Raw genomic sequence first — 23,176 nt, 5'->3', positions numbered from 1 at the left:
GTAGAGATTGTTTTGCTAGTTTTCCTCCTACCCTTTTCACAGTTGTAAAAGCTTTTATATTTTATATTCCAACTATCTTTATCCACGAGGTCAAAACTCTATAATTTGTTGAGTAAATACTTATGTACCAGGTATTGTGCTACACTAGGTACAGGGATACAAATTAAAAAGTCGTTTCCTCTTGTCTTAATCATTGAGTGGGAAGATAAGAATAATTAAAATATAATATGATAGTTTCCCAAAAATATATGTATAAATGCAGCAGGAATATAGGTGAAAGAAAACAGTCTACCTGAGAAGTCAGGGAAGCTTCCCAGAGAAGGAACTATTTGAACTTAGACTTGAGAGATGAGTTAGACGCTTGCCAGGAAGGCAAACAGAAGTAGGATATTGCAAACAGGCAGGCAAACTGTGTAAATACCACAGGTGTAAGAGAGAAGGAGATTGAAATTGGAACAGTGGAGAACTATAGCTCAATATTTCTTAAATGTAAAATTCCAGACATAGGGGATTGTTACAGAGCAGCAGGTAGATGCAGACCAGAATGTAAAGGGTCTTGAATGCCGTGCAAAGAATTTATTCTTCAGGCAATCTGGAGTGTAACCTATTAAAAACTTTAGGGTGGGGATGGGATGAGGTGGGACGGGGGTAACATGATTGGATTTGCGGGTTAGAAAGATGTCTCTCTATGGCAGCAAAGACAGGTGGTAGATGTGGGCAGAGCAGACAGGAAGGTTGATGAGGAATCAAACGCAGTAGTCCAGGCAGGACAATGTGGGTCCAAACTAGAGCAGCAGGAGAGGCTGTAGGTGTGGGGCGGAGGGGGACTTTATTTTCGTTAGGGCTTCGAGGAAGACAAAGGGGCAGGAAGCAGAAGCTTAGCGATGTTGGAAGTGGTTTTATCCTAGGGTTGTTCTAAAGAGGAACAGAGAGACCTCCAGATGAGAGGAGCTGACCAGGAAACTAGGGTGGGTGCTCACTGGATATCCTAAGTTTAAGGAGAAGTCAACTGCCTTGGTTTGCTGGACTGTGGTGTAAAACAGAACTTAAAAGCCTCTGATGTGTGCATTTAACTGGCTTATTCTATGCCATTTCTTATTTTTGCCTTGGGCATTTGGGAGAAGGCAAATAATTTTTACCCAACTTACTTTAACTTTTACTCATTTTAATTTTAATAATGATTTTAAATACCAATGTTACATATGTTTCAGGGAGGGAATGGATTTCATTCCATAGTCTGTGATTTTTTTCCTAAAGGGATTGCCTGAAAACGTGTTCATTTGTTACATTCCCATTATATATGTAAAGATTTGTTACTTTTGCTGTGAAATGCAGTCCACACAATTAGTGCCTCCTTAGTTTCTTACCTGTGTTACTTTTTTCCTTTTTCTTTTGACCCTGCCCACTGGTCTCATTCATTTCACTATCTTGACCAATCTGTAGTGCACTTCACTGGAATTTTCTGTTTACTTCTCCTTGACAGCTTCAGCCTCTCTAAGACTGCCCTCTTCAGAGAAGGCTATTATTTCCTAACTCTGTAGAAAAAAGGGGGAAACCTTGGCTTTGCCTTTACATTTCTTTACCTTTTCACCAAAACGGAAAACTCACAAAACAATACCTCAGAGGAGGTGTTTTTAGGCAGAGATGTCTTTTTAGTCTTCTCCCAGAGAAGTCTGGGAGTCTTTTTAGGCAGAGAAAGGTTAGCAGTGTGAGTCATATGCCAGAGGAATTACAAAGTGCTCTGTCACTGACATCGCAAAAGAACATGCAGAATAGAACACCGAAGAAACTTGCAAATGAAATATACGAACCATGCCCTGAAGGGTGTAGCCAAGTTTTGCTTGACTCATGTGTCTCCTGCTATTCTGACTTACAGTCTAGGTAGGTAAACTGAGTATTTTTAATGTCTTTATCTGATATCTAGTCTTTTATTTGTTTTTGCTGTTTTTATTTTTGTTTTTGAATATCTAAGCTTCGGGACCTTCTAATTTTTATCCAGAAGACAGGCAAACTGTCAGCACCCTGATGCTGTCCTCCGGTCAAGCCAGTGTAACAGCTGACATTCACTGAGCTGCCACAGTTTGGGTTCTCTTCTGGGCGCTTTTACCGCTTGACCTTCACAGTGCCCTGTGAGCCAGTTGTTAGGTGGTCACTCTGAGACATAAAGAGATTGAATCCCCTGCTAAGGTGACTCAGAGAGTGAGTGGTGGAGCCAGAAGGCAGAGTTCTTCTCCCTGACCACGGAATCTGTGCTTCCCCCACTACACCGCGTCGTAGTTTTTGGGCATTGTTGGTCAGTTATTCCTCGAGGGGGACTCACTGACTGAATTCTGGGCGCCATCATTCTGTATTTATAGATGTAGTGTGCCTGATTGCATATCTCCCAGGTGGGTACATGTGCACTGGCACACAGTCTACCCAAGCACTCAAATATCTTCTTGCCCACATTTTTTCTCTGTTATCCTCACCACCATTTACCTGAAATTTTAGTAAATGTTTGTTAAGCATCTATTATACTCCTGAGCTGAGTTCTTGAGATTCAGATATTTCAAAAAGAACAACAATGCAAAAAGCTCCACTCTGCTCTCACCTCAAGGAGTTAATCCAGAACCAGAACTTTAAGTAAATAAAACCGGAAAAGATAGTTGTTGTAAAGGCCGTGAAGCGAGGAGAGACTGACTCTGCCTGGAAGAATCAGGGAAATCATTAGCTAATACATGACTAAACAGAAAGCATTTGTGCTGGGATAGGGGAGAGGAGGAAAGGGGCTTGGGGAGAGAGTGTGTTGGGTGGGGAGGCAGGGATGTCAGCTCAAGCAGACGGGGGCCGGGAGGCAGTGGCCAAAGGACTCAGAGCGTGTCAGATGACTGCAGAGCAGAACGAGTGGAACCCAAGTGCCAGTGAGGAATGACAGGCAAGGAGCCTGGACAGGTAGGCAGAGCCAGACCATGTAGAATTCCACATGCCATCGAAAGTGTGTGTCTGTCCAACTCTGTGGGAGAATTTCTCCAGGGTATTTAGTTTGATCCATAGATTTCATAACTTTTTTTATGACTCTACTTCTCCTTAAAAACATCACATTGTGATCTCTGAGGATCCTTCTTGATTTTACAGGACTCTTAACCCATGTAAGGAAGATAGGGCTCCATGGAAAAATTGTAAGAACCCAGAATAAATACAAAATTATTCCCTCAAATTATACTTTCTTTATCTATTGTATTTCTGAAGATTTTTAATGCTGATTGGGCTAAATCAGTGAACTTGTTTAGCCATCTTGTATGTTGAAATTTACACCAAAACTAGGTGTAAATTAAAATATTTGTCCCTGTTTGTAAGACAGAAAATGCACTAGAAGTATCAGACTTGGTTCATTTTAATAAATACATAAACAAGGCTTTGAAATCAGCTTCTAATTTATGCTCCTCCAGTGGGTAAAGACTTCAGACATTTATGAGCCATGGATTCACCTACACCCGTGTGTGCTCAATTTTTCAATTATGAGACCTCCGTAAATTGCAAAATACAAGTGTTAGGACATTGAGAGTAAGAGACAGAATACGAGGGCTTTCATTAGTTTTACTAATTGCGGTACTGTTTCCTCCCAGCTATTTTGGCTATGACTCACGCAGGCATTAAGTTGAGAATAAATAAGGGAAAGGCATTTAGTTTTATTCTTCTACTTTCCTAATCTGAAATGTTTATAATAAATATATAGATAAGGATAAAAAGGTATGAATTACTTAGGAAGTTTTCAGAAAGTATCAGAATTCAAACAAGGCTTCATGTGAAGAGACTGAAGCTTGATATAGACAGGACTGGTGTAAATTCTGGCTGTACTACTTAGTAGCTGTGTGAACTTGGGCTGGTTATTTAATGTCACTGAGCCCAGGGTTCCATATCTAATAAACAGAGATTAATCTGCTTCTCAACACTGTGGTAGGGGTTCGTGTAGTGTTAGAGACAGGGAGGGTAGCGGGTAAAATGATGGGCTCTAGAGCCGGGGTACCTGGGTTGGAACCCTGGCTCTACCACTTACTAGCTGCATGACCTTGAACACATTCCCTAACTACTCTGTCCACAGTTTCCTTATCTGTAAAGAGGGAATAATAGAAGTTCATATCTCATAATGGTTATTCCTCAATATTTGCAAAGTACTTAGGATAGTGCCTGATACATAGTTCATGCTATTTTAACTGTTTGTTAAATAAATTGTTAAAGTTCCTGGCACCATGTAAACATTCAATAAAAGGTCACTATTATTTGTATTCAATGTGTAATTGATTCAATGTGAAAACAAATCCTGATCCCTTGATAGCTGTATGACTGCCCCTCACCAAGTTTTGTTTTGTTTTGTTTTAATTACCAAGACCTCAAAGCCTCACTAATACAAATCCCAGAGGAACAGAGAAAGTTTGTCATTTATATTCTAAATTGTCTCTGTTTGATGGAAATTATTTTTTTTCTGAGAGGGTCCTTAAATGTAATTAGTAATGTGTAATGAGCCCAAATGACCTGGCCTGTGTATCACAAATGTCTTGTCTTTAGCCCAAGAGGAATGGTTCCTTTCTGAACTGACCCAGGATCTCTGAGTAGCCCATCATCTGCCATTATTGCTGCCTGACAACCTTCCAGCTATCTAGAAGACCTGGAGACAGGGTTTCCGTATATATAATTCCAGTTTTGTGCCTCTGAACTGAAAAAAGGAAAGGTTGGGGAGGCCGACAGGTTTTATTGGTAAATGTTTATTAGAAGTCTACCATTTGTTATGTAAAACAGAGCTTTGCATCAGCAAGCACAGTGAGATCTTGTCTTTATCCTTCAAGCCTACATGTCAGTAGCAGCTGATTAAGCCTGGAATATGGAAGACATGTCCAGAGGTCATGTTTCCTCTGGCTTTGATTTGATCTCCATCTCTCGCCTCCTCCCCACTCCATTTTGGGCCAAGGAAGATCATTTACTTGCTTCTTAGCTCATTGAACTCTCCTTGGACAAACAGATGCCTCACTCTCACCACGTGACATGATCACCAGCAATATCACATTTCATCTCAGTTCCTATTGCCCTCCTGTCAGGAGAGGAGGGGTGATCCTTCGAAGTGAGCTGTGCAGCTGGCCTGTCCTTGCTGGTGGGCTGTGTGCTGACATGAGTGTTTGCTGATCAGTAGCCGGTTTGTGCAGTGGTCAGCTTCATCTCTGCCACTCCTGCCTTGCATTTGTCAGCTTTCATTTCCTCCATTGTCTTCTTCTCTCCTATTAGAGTAATCACAAAAGAAGCATAACCCTTCAGCAAGACTGGATACCTAATTCTACTAGTAATTTTAGAAACTGGGATAAAATTAACCCTAAAGCCATCTGCTGCACTGTAGGGGTTTTGTTTAAATTATAAATTAAACATTATAACACACTGCTGGAGATTAAATATTGCATTTGTTTTGTTGGTTCCTAGAAATCATTTACCTTTTCTTAGCTTAAAGACTGGTTTTCAATGTTTTGTTTGCTTTTGCCCTTTAAAAAAAATGACTTAACTAGCTTACCTAATGTCTTCTCCAGTCTTTATGTCATTTAAATAAAATCCTGAAAGTATTTAGGCATTATAATTATTTTACAATAATAAACAGTGTCAAACTGTTTAATATCTTCTATATCTTTTTCACAATGTTTTATTCTCAACTTCCTGGATACTCAAAAAGTGGTCTGGGGACCAGTGGTAAGTAGTTTGAGCTTGTTAGAAATGCAGAATCTCCAGCCCAACCAGAGAACGACTGAATCATAATCCTCATTTTAACAGGTCCCCCAGAAGACCTGTATGCCCACTCATGCCTGATGCATTCCACCCCTCCTGACACAACAGAATTCTCCGATGCACTCGGTCCCACCAGACAGTGACCATCAGGATCAGCTCATTTACTCTGGTGCCAGACCCTGTTGTTCCTAAAACATTGGCTCTTTGCTAATGATCTTTGAGCACTGCTAATTTGTATGATTTAGTGATGGCAGTAATAATAATAGATTTTTCTTATCGGAAAAATACAGGTCAGTCAGTCATTTTCAAAATATAAAGCAGAACACAGAAATATCAGTTCTAATACCATTTTCAAATAAAACCATGGTCTGTTACTGGCTAGTTAGCTAAGAGATAATTAGAGGGCTTAGATTTTGAGGCCAAGATGATTTCCATGAGAGTCAGTCACCAGTAATTGATCTTTTCTGTAGTTCTTCTGTTGACATTTTAGGCGCACAGAAACCAGGTGATGGAATGTAGATACATCAGGAAATTTCAAAACCATTGTTGGAGTAAAACCTTGGAGGACATGCCTTTGCATTGTAGGGATGTGAGCATATATCATCTTCACATAAAGAGGACAAGCTGTGTCTACTTAACACATCATGCATTCTTTTTTTTTGGTATCATTAATATAAAATCACATGAGCAACATTGTGGTAACTAGATTCCCCCCATTGTCAAGTCCCCACCGCACACCCCATTACAGTTACTGTCTATCAGCATAGTAAGGTGCTATACTATAGAGTCACTACTTGTCTTCTCTGTACTATACTGCCTTTCCTGTGCACCCCCCTACATTAACACATCATGCATTCTTAAAATGAGTATAGATTCATAAAGTGACTGTAGGTATATATTCTATTTACTTTGGAAACATCTTGATTATTCCCATTCACTTTATGAAGGATGCTGTTAACATCCAATAGAGAAGAGAAAGCCCTCAATTGCACGTGTTGCTAGCAGAGGGATAAATTAGAAAATCTCTTATGTCTATTTAATGTAAAGGACGTTTCCTGGGCTTATGACATTCTTACCTCCAATTTTAAGTTGAAATAAGCTTCTCTGAGTGCTGGCATTCTTGGAACATCTGTGTTATAATAAAAAAGAACACCTGGGTTGGAATTCAAAGGATTTATATTTGAATTACTGGCTAAACCACTTGCAGCTGGTGATACTTGGGCAAGTAAGTTAAATTCTTTCAGCTTCAACTTCCCTCTTTGTAAGGTAAGGACAGTCATATGTCACAGGGCCATCGTGGTTAAATGAGATAGTATACATAAAAATGCCAAGTGTGTTATTCCTGGCTCAAGGTAGGCATGATATAAATGTTTTTTGGATTTGATTATATCTCAAGACCATGTTGTCATTTTGTTTCTAAAACATATTATGATTTTGTATTGAACTTTCTTAAAATTGAGAGGCTAAGAGATTCTCTGAGAACAATTTTTTTTCCTACTTTAAGAAATGTTGAAAATAATTGGTATGATCTAACAAACTCAAGGTATGTTATGAGGAAGAGTTCAAACAGTTCTCCCACACAGATGAAAAATTACTGCAGAGGAGTTCTTTCCTGTATACCTTCAAAATTTTACCAATTTCTCAGTCAATCATGTATGAATTAAAATAGTGTCAAAATAATGCTAGACTGAACCCTGAAGTGAGAAGTACCAGTATTAACTTATAGATTGTTTTTGTTTTTGGAATACATATACAAGTAGGTAGATACAGAAATAAATGTTGGCTAATAAATGTAGGATTAGCCTTCATATATATGGTTCCTAAGTGTCTGCCTAGAAGACCTAGAAGCAGTGACATCCCAATTGCAGTGAGCACATGTAGGTCCTAGTCTTGGCTTCTAAATAGCATTCCTCTATTGAAGAAAGCAGGACTCCTTGGAAAAGTGGTTGATTCCAGGGCTGGGACAGGGACAATACAGGATAAGCCTGGAACATCTTCTGGTACCAGAGGATTGAGGAAATATTTTAAATAAAAAGAAAAATTTTAAAGATAGGGGTGTTTTGAAAGGATACAACTAAATTAGCTCCTAATAGCCAAAGCTAGAACTACTTGAGCATCAAAATAATTAAAAGTAGAATTGAATTATAATGAAAGAATAAAATAATCTTGACATTTATAAGTAAATGATTTAATGACTAAATAAATAAATAGGAAAAAAGGGACAACTCTTCCTGACAGAAAAATTGTAATTAATAAGTATAGAAGGAATGAGGGAAATGAAAACTCACCATTAGAACACCACAGTGGTCATTGATGCAATCAAGATCTGCCAGTGATTGCTAAAATGAGTATATAAAAGTTTAAGGAGAAACAGGATATGTGTAGTCTCATTTTATCTTCCCTAAAATATTTACTGATTTCAGAGGGAAAAACTATAACTTTACAATGGGGAAACCCAGCAGACACCACCTTTATCAAGAGAACAAGGTTAACCCCACTGGTAATTAGACATAAGGCACCCCTATTGCGATGCACAGAGAACATGTCGCCTCTGTGATGGTCTCCCCACAAGCCTATAATCTTAATCTAATTGTGAGAAAGCATCAGGCAACACAAACTGAGGGACAGTCTACAAAGTACTTGATCTGTACTGTTCATAGTCGGGAAAGACCGAGGAGCTGTTACATTCAGAGACAACTAAGGAGGCATGACTACTGACTGCACTGTGGAACCCTGCCCCGAGAGGGGACACCTGTGCAAAAAAAAGCTGGTGAAGTCTTAATGAAGTCCGCGGTTTAGTTAGTAGTATTGAGTCAGTGTCACTTTCTTGGTTTTGATCCTTTTACTAACAGACATAGGTATAGTGGTAACATGAGGGCAAGTTGGGTGAAGGGCATAGGGAGTTCTCTCTCATTGTTAAAACTCTTCTATAAAAGTCTACAATTATTTCAAAACTAAAGGTTTAAGAATATCATAGGGAGCCCAACATTACATGGCATAAGTTTTATGATAAACAGAAACAATACATCTGAGGTACATGGTAGCATTATTTTAGGTGTTAAGTTGCAGATCAGAGCATTGGGAAAGACATTGAACTGGAAGGATGTTTCCTTTCCAGCAAGGCCAGACTGGATCTGGGTCTGGCAAAAAGCAGGGAAGTCCCAAGTGATTGTTTGCATAATGCTTTCCAAAAAGTCAGATGGTGATGTTAGGGTCTGTTACTATTTGCACAGTAGTTGACACACATGTGCACTCAAATGTTTAATGAGGGAGTGAATGGGTGAATTTGGTTGGTGTGATGAAACATCAGTCCATTCCACTTGAATAAATGGCAGTAGGAAACAAAACCTGCAAAGCTGTGCTGTTTTCCTGCCTCACCCCTCACTTCACTATATGCTTTTAGTCAGATAGCTGCAGGCCAAGAATGAAGCAAATTAACCAGATTCCTGTTAAGAAATAAAAAGCCTTTTTTTTAAGTGACTTTCCATTGCCACATCTTAAACCTGATAATTATTAACTTGCCCAAAAAGAGCTACACATAGCTGTGCCGAGGTAGTTAACAGTGAGGACTCTGTGGTCAGACTTGGTTTCTATTCCAGTTCTGCAACTTAGAATAACCTTCTTTATCTAAGACACTTAACTTCCTACCCTAACTCTCTCCTAAAATAAGGATACCTCACAGGGTTATTAGGAAGAAATCATCTTCAGAGAGCTTACATCAGCTTCTGGAACACAGGAGAGACGTAGAACATAGAAGTTTCATGAGATGATGACAACATAGTCATTCAGCAAACTGTTGAACAGCTGCTGGCTACAAACAGAATGCTAAAGCTAGGGGAACAGGTACATTATCATTTCCCCCTTCTACTCTCAGGAAATTTAGTCTGATGGGGAAAATAGATAAGTAATACAGTAAGAAGAATTCTAGTGACTTACTAAATTACTGTTTATTGAGCACCTACTAAGTTGCAGTAGCATGCCTAAAACATTATATATATTGTCTACTTAAAATGTAAGTGTACTTACATACCTATACTCACTCATTATATAAATTACTTACAGTAACTTTATATGAAGTGTAGATATTGTCCCCATTTTGCAAATGAGGAAAACAAGGCTCTATGATGTAATTTGCCCAAGATGACATGGCTAAGTGGAAAACCCAGGATTTGATCCCAGATCTGCCTGACACCAAAATCTTCCATAACCCATAATAATTACAAATAGTGTTTGAGTGCTTTGACAAGGTTATAGACAACATCTCCATAGGTACCATTATAATTACTTCAGTGAACTTTGACTGTCTTTTTGGTATTTTTTTTTAATACTCCTCCAACCTCAAGTTCCTGTTTTCCTCAGTTACCTGCGGGAAGAAGTCAACATCTGCTTTGTGCCACTATAGTTATGAGTTGGCAGGACATGCTCTTTGTCCTGCGTGTATAAAGCCAGGGTTAAGGCTAGGCTCCCCAGGTACTATGGCGCTTTCCTGGCTCTTCGTGTCTTGCTGTCAAGTGTGCCAGTGAGAGAGCCTAGGGTAGCAAAGAAGCCTGGCCAGCTTCCTGAAAGGCCTCTGTCCCGTCCATCCTTTGTGTTCGTTCCCCTGGAGCCCAGGGAAGGTCAAAATAAAAGGAGTTCCAAAACGGCTGTTTGGGCTGTTAAAACTTTACAATGCTGTCTGGAGAGTATCTTCAACTTAATGTGCTAAAACTCATCCTGTGATTATGGTTTATAGTATAGCAATTACTGGACCTATTTCAGGATCTCCAAACACATCCCAGAGCCTCGTGTATTTTTCCATGTGATTGAAATTAACCCTTTTCTCTTAAATGTTATTTGGACATCTACTCCTTGACTCATTTGATAGTACAGTTTTTTTCTGGAGATTTAGACACATATGAGTTACAGTGTGGTGGGAGTGGGACTGAGAAGGTAAGTCCTCTCTGACAGTCATTTTGACCTAGTAGTTATAAGACTGACCTTCAGTCACGTTGTGACGGGAATGGTTCTCATGGCCTCTTGCTCCTAGATGCCAGGAACAGGCCACAGGTTTAGCTGGTGCCTGAGTCTCTTTCCTCACATGCACTCTCTTTTCTCTTCTGAACCCTTAAGACCCACTACACTCCACCTTCCTGTGTGTGTCCTCAGGACCTTTTTTTATGAAAGGCAGTAGTTGGTAATAATGGCTTCAGAGAAGAAGAGGGCTCACATTTCAGACCTACTGCACTGCAGTTACTGTGCACCCTTCATCCCATTTATCCTCATAGTTCCCTGTCTGGGTAGGTGGGTAATCTCTGCATGTATAGAAACAGGAGATAGAGTTCAGGAAGGTTAAATAACTTACCTAGGGGCCGTGAGGCTAGAAAGTGGCGAAACTGGAAGCCAGCTCCAGCTTTCTGCACCCCAGGCTGCGGTGGGGCTGCCCTTACCTTGCCGCCACCCCCACCGCTTTGTATACCACTGAGCAGAGAATGATCTGCCCAAGTACCGATGTGTGCATGATCTCAAGGTGTGAGTAGAGTGTGAGTGTATGTTAACTCACTGGACCTCCTCCTCCCCAACGACCTGCTGACTATAGATAGTTGTTATATCAGCTTTACAGATGGGGAAACTGATGCTCATAAGGCTGATCCAGGTCACACAGCCAGTCAGTTTGTCACTGGAGATGATCCACCCCTCCTGGGCACCTCTTAAAGCTCCCTGTCCATGCAGTGCCTGCTGTACAAGCTGGGAGCAGAGCCACTTCCTGCTACTAAGGTGGCATTCTTTAGTCAGGATGCTATGGCTATGACTCACAAAATAGGAGTTTGTTTCTTCAGTAAGAACCTGAGATTAGTGAAGGCTTATTAGCAAAAAGGGCTTGTATTTATTCCGAAGCTCCCTGCATTTGTCTTCTGCTGTAATCTTCATGCCTATCGAAGGACTCTGAGTCAGTGTTTCCAGAGGACATGCCTTATATCAAATCTGTAGATTCATGGGACTAAAACCATAAGGGGAAGGCCACTAGGTGTTTGAGTAAATACGTGGAACAGTGATAGTGTCTCGGTATACAGCCATCACGTGTCACCCGCTCAGATGGGTGTCTGCATAGATCAGGGTGTGTGGGCCACACTCTGAGAGTTGTTGCTCACTAACACTGCACTCGGTTGCCTTAAAAGGTGGTATATCATGCTCCTTTGGGGTGAGGGCTGTACGAGCAGTGAAACACTCAGCTTGTTTACATACATATCTTAGAGTTTTCCTCATTTGTTCCTTACTGACCATGTAAGATAAAGAGCTCTTAATCATGGAGTAATTGAAATTCTAAGATTACCAAATTCAAGTTGGCTGTCCACACCAGTGGATTTCCTTTCAGCCTTAAAAATATGTGATTTAAAGTCGTGATTTAAAGTCTTTTTGCAATCTCTGGCTCATTGTCTTTGAGGAGAAAACTTGATTCATTTATACATTCACTCAACAAATATTTATTGAGTTAATATTTGCCAGTCATTGTGCTAAATGCCAAAGAACATCACAAGATAGATGTCATCGCATTCCTCACAGAGTAAATAGTGGTGCTATTGTTGATACAGCATATTATAAAATTTATTACAAGAAATTCAGTATAGTTTGAGAGCGTAGATGAAAGTAACATTTATTTCCATCCCACTAGATTTCGGTTTTGGAAATTTCTTTAAAAGTGGTGAACTGCTGGCAACATGGTGTGGCAGCCCCCCTTATGCAGCCCCAGAAGTCTTTGAAGGGCAGCAGTATGAAGGACCACAGCTGGATATTTGGGTATTTCTTTGCTTTGCTGTGTTAAATGCATCTGTAATGAGAATACTCGGTACTTGGCCCATCTTCTAAGCTCTTGGTACCTAACAGGGGTATAGTTCATAGTTCCCCTGTCCACTGCACTGTAATTAGTCAGACCATCGTGAATGAGATCCTAGGAAAGAATTTCTAGGGACAGATATCCACCTTAATATCAGCAACAATTTAGAGTTAAGTAGTAGTCAAAATGATTAGGTTCAGATCTTTTGGTGTTTCTTAGAGGATAACTTACTGCAACAATCAGGGTTTCCTTTTTTTTTTCAAATTCCAAGGAAACACTAAATTCAAACAGGAATTTTTCAGTCCATGTAATTTTTAAGAGCCCTGGGGATGTTTAGGAAAACAAAGACTGAAGTTCTCAGTGGAAAAATGATTGTTGTTTTCTTCCTAGAGCATGGGAGTTGTTCTTTATGTCCTTGTCTGCGGGGCACTGCCTTTTGATGGACCGACTCTTCCAATCTTGAGGCAGAGGGTTTTAGAAGGAAGATTCCGGATTCCGTATTTCATGTCAGAAGGTAACAACCTGTTCATCTGATAATTGTGCTTTACAGAATTTGTGTTCCAAGTTAAATGCCTAGGCAAAGGCTCCCCTATTTCTAAGAGTCTGGGTGCCCAATAAATCGACTGCCAGCAGCCTCCTCCATGTACATGAGAGGCTCCAGCCTCCTCCTCATGACTGAAAACAAGGTTTCCCAGGTTAAGAACAGCAGGTCTTCCCATTTACTCTCAATCTGTAAATGCCCCAGGTTTATTTTAGACCTAGTTACAGAATCACAACCATTTCACTCTAAGTATGAAATGAATTTTCCCCATCCTTTGGTGGAATTTACAGAATTAAATTTTTAATTAAAAACAACTGGCAAAGCCAATGAATTAAGATGAATCCCTACCAGTCTTGTATTGGGTTGTTACATAAGCAGCAGTTTACTCCTTAGTTTAATTTTTGGTTATCATCCTTAGATTTTGTTCCTGGTAACGATAGAAATAATGCTGTACTAGTTCAGAACATAGACTTTGGAGCTGGACAGCCTGGTTTCAATCCTGAGTCTACTGCTTACTGGCAGTCTAACCCTGGCAAGTTACACCTTCCCTCTGTGCTTCAATTTCCTGTCTATAAAGTGGAAATAACAATAGATCCTAACAAGGGTGTTGTGTGGATTAACTAGTGTAGAAAGCACATAGGATGGTGCCTGGCGCACACCGAGTGATACAAGATCAGCCCACGTGAGGAAGTAAAGAGCTCAGCATCAGCTCGGAGGACCACCTGGTTCCCGTGGCGCGGTTTTCTCAGCGTACTCAGAAGTTGATACTGTTTCATGTACATTTTTCTTAGCTGTGCCAATAGGAAGAAACACAAGTCACATATGCAGCCCAATGTACCAGCCTCAGAAGTGACTGCAAATCCATTTATTATGCCCTTGTTCTAGGAAAAAGGGTTGTGTTTGTCAGTAGTGGAAATCTAAGCCTGTGCCTAGGTATTTTCAGAGTGGCTCAGTAGAACAGTCAATGTTGCACAGAGTTGGGTAGATGTACACCCTCCTGTTTTTCTTAAGTATTCCTTTCACAGTGATGGTTAATTTTGTATGTCAACATTCACCATGTGAACTTGGCAAATATGAGTAACCTTCACATACTGATGGGTTCATTTGACCTTCTGCTGTCCATGAGCACTGTGGAGGACACAAGATTAACGCTGTGGGACAAAGCCACGTGGGCTGAGCAAATGCCCCTCAAGTGCAAGGTGATTTACATGACTTTTGTAACATGTTTTCCATAGATTGTGAGCACCTCATTCGAAGGGTGTTGGTCCTGGACCCATCCAAACGGCTTACCATAGCTCAAATCAAGGAGCACAAATGGATGCTCATAGAAGTTCCTGTCCAGAGAACTACCCTTTATCCACAAGGGCAAGAAAATGAGCCATCCATTGGGGAGTTTAATGAACAGGTTCTGCGTCTGATGCACAGCCTTGGAATAGACCAACAGAAAACTATTGAGGTACAGTGGGCAGAGGGTTGACTGAAGATACCCCAGGGTTCCACTATACTGACTAACCTGAAATTTCACGCTAACACCTGTCATCTTAGCTTGGCCATCTTGTAGGCATACCATTCAGTTTTCCTTGGAAGATTACTTCAGACTCTATTTAATGTTTGTTTTTATTCAATGTATAAATTCCTCCCTTTGCCCTATCTTCCAGAAGATTCAAGAGGAAGGGTTTATTAGAATTGAGGAAAGACAAAGATGAAAGCTTACAAATACAAATGGAAAGTTTCTTCTAAGATGAAGCATAAAGTTTTATATAGGTAATAAACTAGTTTGTATGGAATATGAAAGTACAGATATGGAATAAGGCTGGGGGCTGAGTGGGAAACAAGAAAGGTAGGCATCAGGTTTAGGAAAGCCAGTGGAATTTAGGTGGTTAACTGGAGAGACTGAGAAGGCAAAATCAGGTGGATTCCTGATTTGGAAGCCTTACAGGTCAGAGAAGAGAAGGTCACAAACCTGGGAAGTTCCTCATCACTTTTACTTCTGTCCTTTACTAGTTAGCATATTCATAGGATGTACATATTTTTAATACCTCCCCAACAGTGAAAAACAAACAAACAGTGCTCTTAAGGAGGAAGCATAACTAACAATACAAGACATCCCCTCGTGAATATAAAGTGCTCCGAATTGTGCTGCTTTTCTCCACTGTAGCCATAGTGAAACTAGCTGGCTCAGTTGCCCTGCTCCTCATGCCTGCAGTGATGTTCCTCTGTGTTGCCCATGAAGGAGCTCTAAGGTGGCAGCTGTGAGCACAGCCCCACTGGCCTGTGGCCCTCACTGAAGGCCCTGCTGCTGAGTTGCACCGCACAGCACCCATGCAGACTGCCAGGGGCAATTAGAAGCCAGAGGAGCAGTTGTTTCTCTGTTTTGTTGGTATCCTGGCAAAGCTGGCTGAAGAGGGATGTGAAAAGTTGGGAAGCAACTTTATTTTCAAGGTTTCAGAGGGTGGGACTGCAAAAACAAGAGGAAAAATTACCTAAGAATGGAGACAGTATCTCTCAATCTAGCATCTAGATGTCCTTCTCCTGCCCAAAATGATCACCAGAAATTTCCCCAGACTTCAGTCATTCACTTCAGAGTTTGCAAAGGTTTGGACTTATGTTGAAACTATGGAATTGGAGCCCCTGGGCCCCCTTTGCTAACCGACCTTACACCATGGTTACAGCTATGAGATGGGACCAGAGGCAGCAGTGGGGATGTCTACATGAGACAATGATGGCATTTTCTCTGAGTGTAGAAAAACGTAAGGATCCTACTAATATAAATGGGCCAGTCGAGCTATTTAGAGGTATCACCCCTTATATAATCAATACTAGAAACTTGAAATCATCTGCTTCCCTTTCTAAGTTCTGGGACAGCTTTCATTTTGAGGCATAGTTTGTTACTCATTTTTATGGACTCACGGTTTCTTCCCTCCTTTTTTAGAAAGGCCTAGGTCACCTTTCTTAGTAAGCTGGATTGGTTTTTATGGTCCTCTACCTTCAGGACTTGTTTTCTCTCTCAGTCTTTGCAGAACAAGAGCTACAACCACTTTGCTGCCATCTATTACTTGTTGGTGGAACGCCTGAAGTCACACAGGAGCAGTTTTCCTGTGGAGCAGAGACTTGATGCCCGCCAGCGGCGGCCTAGCACCATTGCTGAGCAAACAGTTGCCAAGGTAACACCCCATTAGCCAGTGGTCTTGTCTGTGCATGTGCCTGTTCACATGTCTGACGTATTTTTCATCTTGTAGTACAAAGGGTCAGGATTTCATCCTCTGCACTCTGTTTTTCCATAAGGTTTCTGCCTGTCACTCACGACTTTCTCAAATGTTTTGGCATCTTCCTTATTTTTAAAATTAACTCTATTTCAAAGTTTTTTATTTAAGAAACTTCTCATTTGTTTATCATTCATTTATGTGAGAATTAATGTGATTAACCTGTACATTCAATTTTATTTAAAAGTTTTAATTGCAGATTGGACCTGTGCCTATTACTAGGCACTGGAGAGGGTGGGATGCATAGCACGGCCATTGCCCTCAGACAACTAAGCATCATTTGAAATGGAGAAATGTGAGGCTGCACAAAGGTATTTAGGACAGATCCTGGGCGGGTAGGCCCACGCTGGGGAGAAGCCATACTTAAAGGCATTGAATACACGCGGAAGCAGCAGTGTGGGCAGAAGTGCTCAGCAGGCAGTGTAGGATTCGTTCAAATCAGTCCACTTAAATTGAAGCTTTGGGAAATGAAAAAGTTGGGGTGTAAGTTGAAGCCAAGTTGAGTTTTGAATGCCAAAGTAAACAGTCTCCTTACAGTTCAGGAAGAAATGAGGAACTACTGAAGACTGTAAAGCAGAAAAGTAAAAACATCATGTCTGTGCATTAAGCTAATCAATCTGGCACCGTTGGGAAGGATGGATTGGATAGGAAGGGAAGAGATCTGGAGAGCAGCCAGGAGATCATCATAGCAGCTGAGAGGTGCTGAAGGCTTGAGCTAATGATACGGCGCTGGTGGAAGTGGGAAGGAAGGAATAGCGTGTGGACCACCTCCAGAGAAGACGCCTCACAGACTCGGCAGTGGGTTGGAGACACAGCTCAGCCTGCTGTTAAAAGCAGGGACTCAGGAACAAACCCGATTCTGCCTTTTCCTGCTTTGTGACCTTAAAGAACTTACGTGAGGTCTTTGCCTCAGTTTCCCAAGCCACAAAATGGGGGTAACTATAGGATAGTCATGACATTTGAATAAGTTAATCATTGTAAAGCACTTAGAACAGTGCTATGTAAGTTTCTGTTAGACAAAGTAACAGATTCGGGCAGGAGGAGGTGACTCCATGCCTGGGCCCAAGGCTTAGAGAACCAGTCCAGCAGTGGCTCATCGCTCAGGAGGGAGGGATCTGGGTCCCAGGAGAGAAGCTGGGGGCTGACAAGAAGCTGGGGGTCTTCTGCATGGAGGCTGAGAAGGGACTTGTTCATTCATCTTATGTCAGCGCATCAGGATTTCCATCTACTCCTCTGAAGGCTCACGTTGTTCAAAGTGCAATTAGGAACAGAAGAATTTTGGCTTTAATTTCTTCTTTGCCAGTTTTACAAAATTTGTAGGATTAGAATAGCATTTTGCATTGGCTTCTACATGTGAAAAAAAAACAAGGAAATTAAAATCTTGATTTTTAATAGGCAAATATATACTTTATGTACTTCAATATATTAAGTATGTGAATATTGATGCTAATATGAGTAAAACAATGTATTGATAAAAATCCCAGGTACTTGGATTAGAGTGTCTCTGTGCACTTGGAATCCTTCCAAGTTGGGTTACATTGCCGTCAAGACAAAGAGAAGGGGCATACAGGGAGGATTCCTAGATCAGGGGAGTAACAGTGAGATGTGGGGGTAGGCTTCCCCCAAGTATCTTTACTTACCTTAACCAGGACACACGTGAGTGTGACAGAAGTGGCCCATCCTGAGCATACACACATATTATTGTACATGAGTTCCTTTCACAGCTAAACTTGAAGGGAATTCCCTCAATCTAAGATTATGTTTAGTCTGGCTCAGAGTTCAGATGTATAACATAGCTTCTTGTTAGACCATTTTTTCTTATTACAAGCACCCCAGGAGTTCTTTGCATTTGTTGCATCGACACAGGTAGTTATAGGAGGCTACCTGCTGTGACTTAAAATGCATCTAATTCAAGCAGAAGTCTTCAGTGCTCATTCACAAACTGGCCTTGAGCACCTTCTGGATGCTAAGCAACAGGTACAGGGGCTCAAGGCTCTCCCTTACTGTGAGATTTCCGTTCTCATGTTCACTGTTAAGCTTGGTAAAAATTGATTTCTCTTTTCTTATGAATATAAATGTGCTTCAAGTTTTAGTAGAGCACTCTCCCTTACATTCTTTTATGTCCTACTTTTTTTTTTTAAAGAACTGGCAAATCCCTTGTTATTGTTACTTGCTGTAGTGATAAGGAACTGGGGGAATGACACTGAGCAGCAGGATCATACAGACCTTGGCTTGGGGAATGACTTTGGCCAGCCGGCATCTCTGAGCTCCAGTGCCCTTCAGCATGAAATGGAAATAGCAATGCCTACTTCACAAGTCTGCCACAGAGATAAAATTAGTTAAGTTACACCAGCAGCTCCTTTCAGCAAATAGAGCACGTGTGCACCAGGCACAATCCCAGCTGCTTGGCTTCAGAGATACCCGGGAAACAGTCCCTGGCCTCAAGGAGTTTATGGTGTAGTGATAAAGGACTCATTATTACTACTTAGAAAACAGTGAGATTCTCATCTTAGATAGTTTTAGAGTACTTACGTTTGCTGTACAATATGTAGGAGATGTTACATCTGACTACAGGTGACTGTTTAGAAAAAGTATATGTCCTGCCCTTTTTTGTTCATTCTAACTACAGTTGACCCTTGAACAACACGGATTCAAAGTGTGCGGATCCGCTTATAGTGGATTTTTTCAATAAATATATGGGAAAACTTATTGGGTATTTGTGACAATTTGAAAAAAAATTTTCTTCAGCTTCCTTTATTGTAAGAATACAGTGTATAGTACATATAACATACAGAATGCATTGATTGATTATTTTATCATTAAGGTTTCTGGTCAGCAGTAGGCTCCTAGTAACTACGGTTTGGGGGAGTCAGAGTTACACATGGATTTTTGTCTGTGCCAGGGCTCAATGCCACAATCCCCGCATTGTTCAAAGGCAAACTGTATTTTATTAGGAAGTTTAAATCTTACATTTTGACATGGTAGCTAGAAAAATTAAATGACTAATGCTTGAAAGGAAGAAAAAGTTGTTTAGCCTCAAAAGTGACCCAGGATATAAGCCTGAAGGATGATGATATAGAAAATGCCATTTCTTTATTTATCATGATAAGGACAGTATGCAGTGTTTTGGGTTTTTTATTTCTGATTTTACTATCTGTATGATACCAGCACTTCACTGTTACTATTTCATTTTTTATCTGATGATGTTAATATTGGAATATACCAATATTCTAAATATTCTAAATATATTCTAAATATATTCGAGGTATATTCAAATATAAAGTATATTTCTAACATATCCCCCCATCATTGAAAACCATCAACCTGAAATTTTAACTGGGGACCGTTAGATAATATCTGAGAACAAATCTGTATATTCATTTGCAAGTGAATACATGTATTTGTACATTAATTTCTTGTGATCATGTTAAGACTTTAATAAGAAGGAGAAAGGAGGAATTAACATTACTGGGTGAAGGACTTTACATGCTACCCTTATAATCCTAACTTCAGTAAATGGGTATTACGCACTTTTTTTATAGGTGAAGAAAATAAGGTTCAAAGAGGCTAGGTAACCTGATGAAGTTCACACAATTAGTAAATGACAGAGCCAGGAATCAAACTTAGATCTTAGGAAAGGGCAAGCTAGAATACTACCATTTCTTCCCTTTTCATTTGTTTTAATTTAAAACTCACCATCCTATATCCCTTGAAGGGATTATAGCAAAGGAAACAAAATCAGGCCATTCCTCTACCTTTTAAGAACTAGTGTGATCAGATGTTTTGCAATGTCTGTTATGTTCAAATGTCATCTAATCAATTTTTCTGCTGATTTTGAAGAGATGGGGAGAAGAGGATTATCCAAGTTTCATCTTTATAATCAATCCTTGCTAATTATCATAAAGAGTCTCTTTCAAAAGATTTTTTAAAGATTTTTTAAAAGAAGAATTTGTAAGGCTTGTTTACTTAGAGTTCTTAACAAAGGAGACATACAGAGTGCATGTAAGACCATCAGAAGCTCTCGGGGTCAGGAACACAACTCGCTCAGCACTAAGCGCCTTTCCTTCTTCCCCTGCCGGCAGGCAGTGTTGAGGCTATACATCTTGAGAGAAGGGCATTCCTGTCACCTCCAGGTAACTGCTGCTTCTCTTTTCTTCTTCATGCCCACCCTTGCCAAGAAATATATACCATCTCACCCCACCTAAAAAAGAAAAGGCAGAGAGAGAGCCGTCACTGCAGTGCACTTCATTGCGTGTCTATCTGCCCCTGCTTCAACTCTGAGCTCTTAGAGACAGGGAGTTTTTCTATTTGTATCTTCGCAAAGAAATATACATAAGAATATAGACAATATGTGTTTGCTGAATTAAAAAAAAGAGCATTCTTAGATTCCTTACAAAAATTGACATTCCGGTCATCTGCATGAAAGGCGTGCACATTGTCACAGAGCAGAAATGAAATTCCATCCAATTGTCTCAGAATAATTGATTGCTATTGCCTCAGATGGACACCTGTACTTTATACATATTTCATCAAATCTTTTCTGGACTTTCCAACAAATAACTCTCTTTTAATTGCACCAAGAAGTGTTTTATTCCAAGAACTTTGTATATTTTCACTATTTCTGTTCTTGTCATATTTTTAGGCACAAACTGTGGGGCTCCCAGTGAGTGTGCGCTCGTCGGCCATGCGGCTGATGCGATCCACCCTCCTCCCACAAGCGTCCACTGTGGAGGCCTTTCCATTTCCAGCATCCAGCTGTCAGGCAGAGGCAGTGTTTATGGAAGAGGACTGTGTCGACACTCCAAAGGTACGTGTGTGCTTCAGAGACTCTGAGCTTGCAGCTTGGCTGGACCCTTCAATTCAGTCCACAGATGAACTTTGTCATGTCCTCAAGTCACTCAGAAGTATTGTTTTTGTGCAGACGACCCAAGAAAAGTGTGCAGGCTCCATCCTCAGCATCTTATTGTGGTTGTTGCACAACTTGCCAGGCCTCGTGTACTTCTCAAAATCCTTTCCTTTTCTGAGCTAGTTCCTTCTCTCTTCAAGTTTCTAGTTCCCTCATAGGGTTTATATTTTTAAAAAACAAATTGTAATTCTGAAAACAAAAATCACAACTACTGTGCTGAATTGAGCTTTATCTGTGCTGTGGCCTGTCTTCTGCTGTGTGTGACACAGCTATGGAATGATGGGCCATCTTTTTTTGGTCACTTAAGCACCTTTTTTTTGTCCAGCTGAGCATACTTACAGGGGATTACCCTTGTGTACTGTATGAATTTGCTTTAGTATATGGAAGATGACAGCTTCTCTCATTTAATGGGTACTTATTTAACTTCTAATGTGTATTTTATATACTTAGCATCAAGTGATGTACAGAGATTCATATTAATGGTCCCAGAACATAGATCTCGGAGTATGTTCAAAATAGACTCAGTCCTTTACTAGTAGTGTGAACTTAGGCAAGGTGACTGCCTTCTTTGAAGACCCTTTTTCTCTCATGTAAAATGAAAGTGCCAACTTCATGAGGATTTTTTATTTTGTGAAGATTAATAGAGATAATGTACATGAGATTCCAGGTGCATTGTAGACACTTAATAAATACTGGATTCTTGTCTTGTTACCCTCATTAGGTAATAAAGAGATGACTCACACATGAATTCTGCCTCGAGTTTATAATCTAGCAGAAGAGGCATGATGCATAAATAAAAACAGTATACCAGGTGGTGAACTGATAAAATGTAATTGGTTCCTTTAAACATATAAATCAAAGTGCTGTACGACTAGGAGGTGGGCAGGGGGTAGGGGTTGCTTTTAGCAGGCTCAACCAGGCAAGTCTTTCGGTTAACGGTCAGAGCCGGGAATTGACAGGCGGGCAGAATCGGGGTGGGTGGAAAGCAGGGTGTGATGCCTGGGTTGGGGGGAAAGCCTGAGTGACAGCAAATACCAGGAAAGCCAAGGTGCAGCTAGGTCAGAGGACCAGCGCAGTGTGCCTGAGGAAGGGGGTGCGTGAAGGGGATTTGTAGGAAATAAGGACAAATAGCTTGGCTCCAAATGGCAAGCCAAGAAGTGTAGCCTTTTCCTCTAAGCTCTGGTTCTCAGTATGGGAGTTTTTCAGTATCATTGAGTTTTTCAAGTGGACTTCTCCACAGTGGTAAGAGGCAGCTGGACACTTTTGATCGAGGCAGCTTCAGGAATTAGCCTGAAAGGGTGCACAGCCTACACTGGAGGGGGCAAGACTGGTGACAGGGACAAAAGAAGATGAGAGCGTGTGCTGAGGGTGGAGATGATGAGGGCCTGACGAGGGCAGCGCTCATGAATCTGAAGGGGAGGGGACGATATCAGTGAGATCGTACAGATAAATCTGGTAGGATTCTGCCAGGGTACAGCGAAGTCCAAACTGATAGCAGCACTTTGAGCCCAGATGACTGGAGGGCGAGTGCCATTTTCAGAAAGAGCTCGGCAGGTAAAGCCGGTTCAGAGGAAAGTGACACGTTCAGCGAGAGCTCAGTCAAGGCGGCCTGTTCAGCGAGAGCTCAGTCAAGGCGGCCTGATGCCGGGGCTGCCCGCGGGAGTGGGTGTGAGGCCGAGTCCCTCCCTTGGAGCAGTGAGTGTCCGCTCCCCCGAGTCTGAGGCTGTTTTCTCTGCCTGTGACCTCAAAGACTGCTACTATGTTCTCAATCAGGAGTTTAGACATAAATCAGAGCAACAGAATTCGTTTCTTTTTAAGATCTGATTCCCTTGAAAAAATCTAAATGCAGTCTGCTAAGAGCTTGTCTGCGAGGGCATCAGGCCCAAAACACAGATTGGGCACTGTCTGCCATA

General features: G+C 40.9%; 1 protein-coding gene across 5 annotated transcripts in view; it reads left to right on the top strand.

The window, feature by feature from the left end:
• SIK2 (salt inducible kinase 2) overlaps positions 1-23,176 on the top strand; it is a 112,110-nt gene that overhangs the window by 74,333 nt on the left and 14,601 nt on the right. For all 5 annotated transcript variants that reach the window (XM_073239821.1, XM_073239822.1, XM_036992837.2 and 2 more), the window contains 5 exons: positions 12,392-12,516; positions 12,944-13,067; positions 14,330-14,550; positions 16,106-16,258; positions 21,000-21,164. In XM_073239821.1, the coding sequence (XP_073095922.1) occupies positions 12,392-12,516; positions 12,944-13,067; positions 14,330-14,550; positions 16,106-16,258; positions 21,000-21,164 (788 nt within the window). The remainder of the gene's footprint in view (positions 1-12,391; positions 12,517-12,943; positions 13,068-14,329; positions 14,551-16,105; positions 16,259-20,999; positions 21,165-23,176) is intronic.

The sequence above is a fragment of the Manis javanica genome, chromosome 6, assembly GCF_040802235.1.
Source record: "Manis javanica isolate MJ-LG chromosome 6, MJ_LKY, whole genome shotgun sequence".
Classification (NCBI taxonomy): domain Eukaryota; kingdom Metazoa; phylum Chordata; class Mammalia; order Pholidota; family Manidae; genus Manis; species Manis javanica.
The sequence above is the reverse complement of the archived record's forward strand: the minus strand, read 5'-3'. Positions and strand labels throughout refer to the sequence as shown.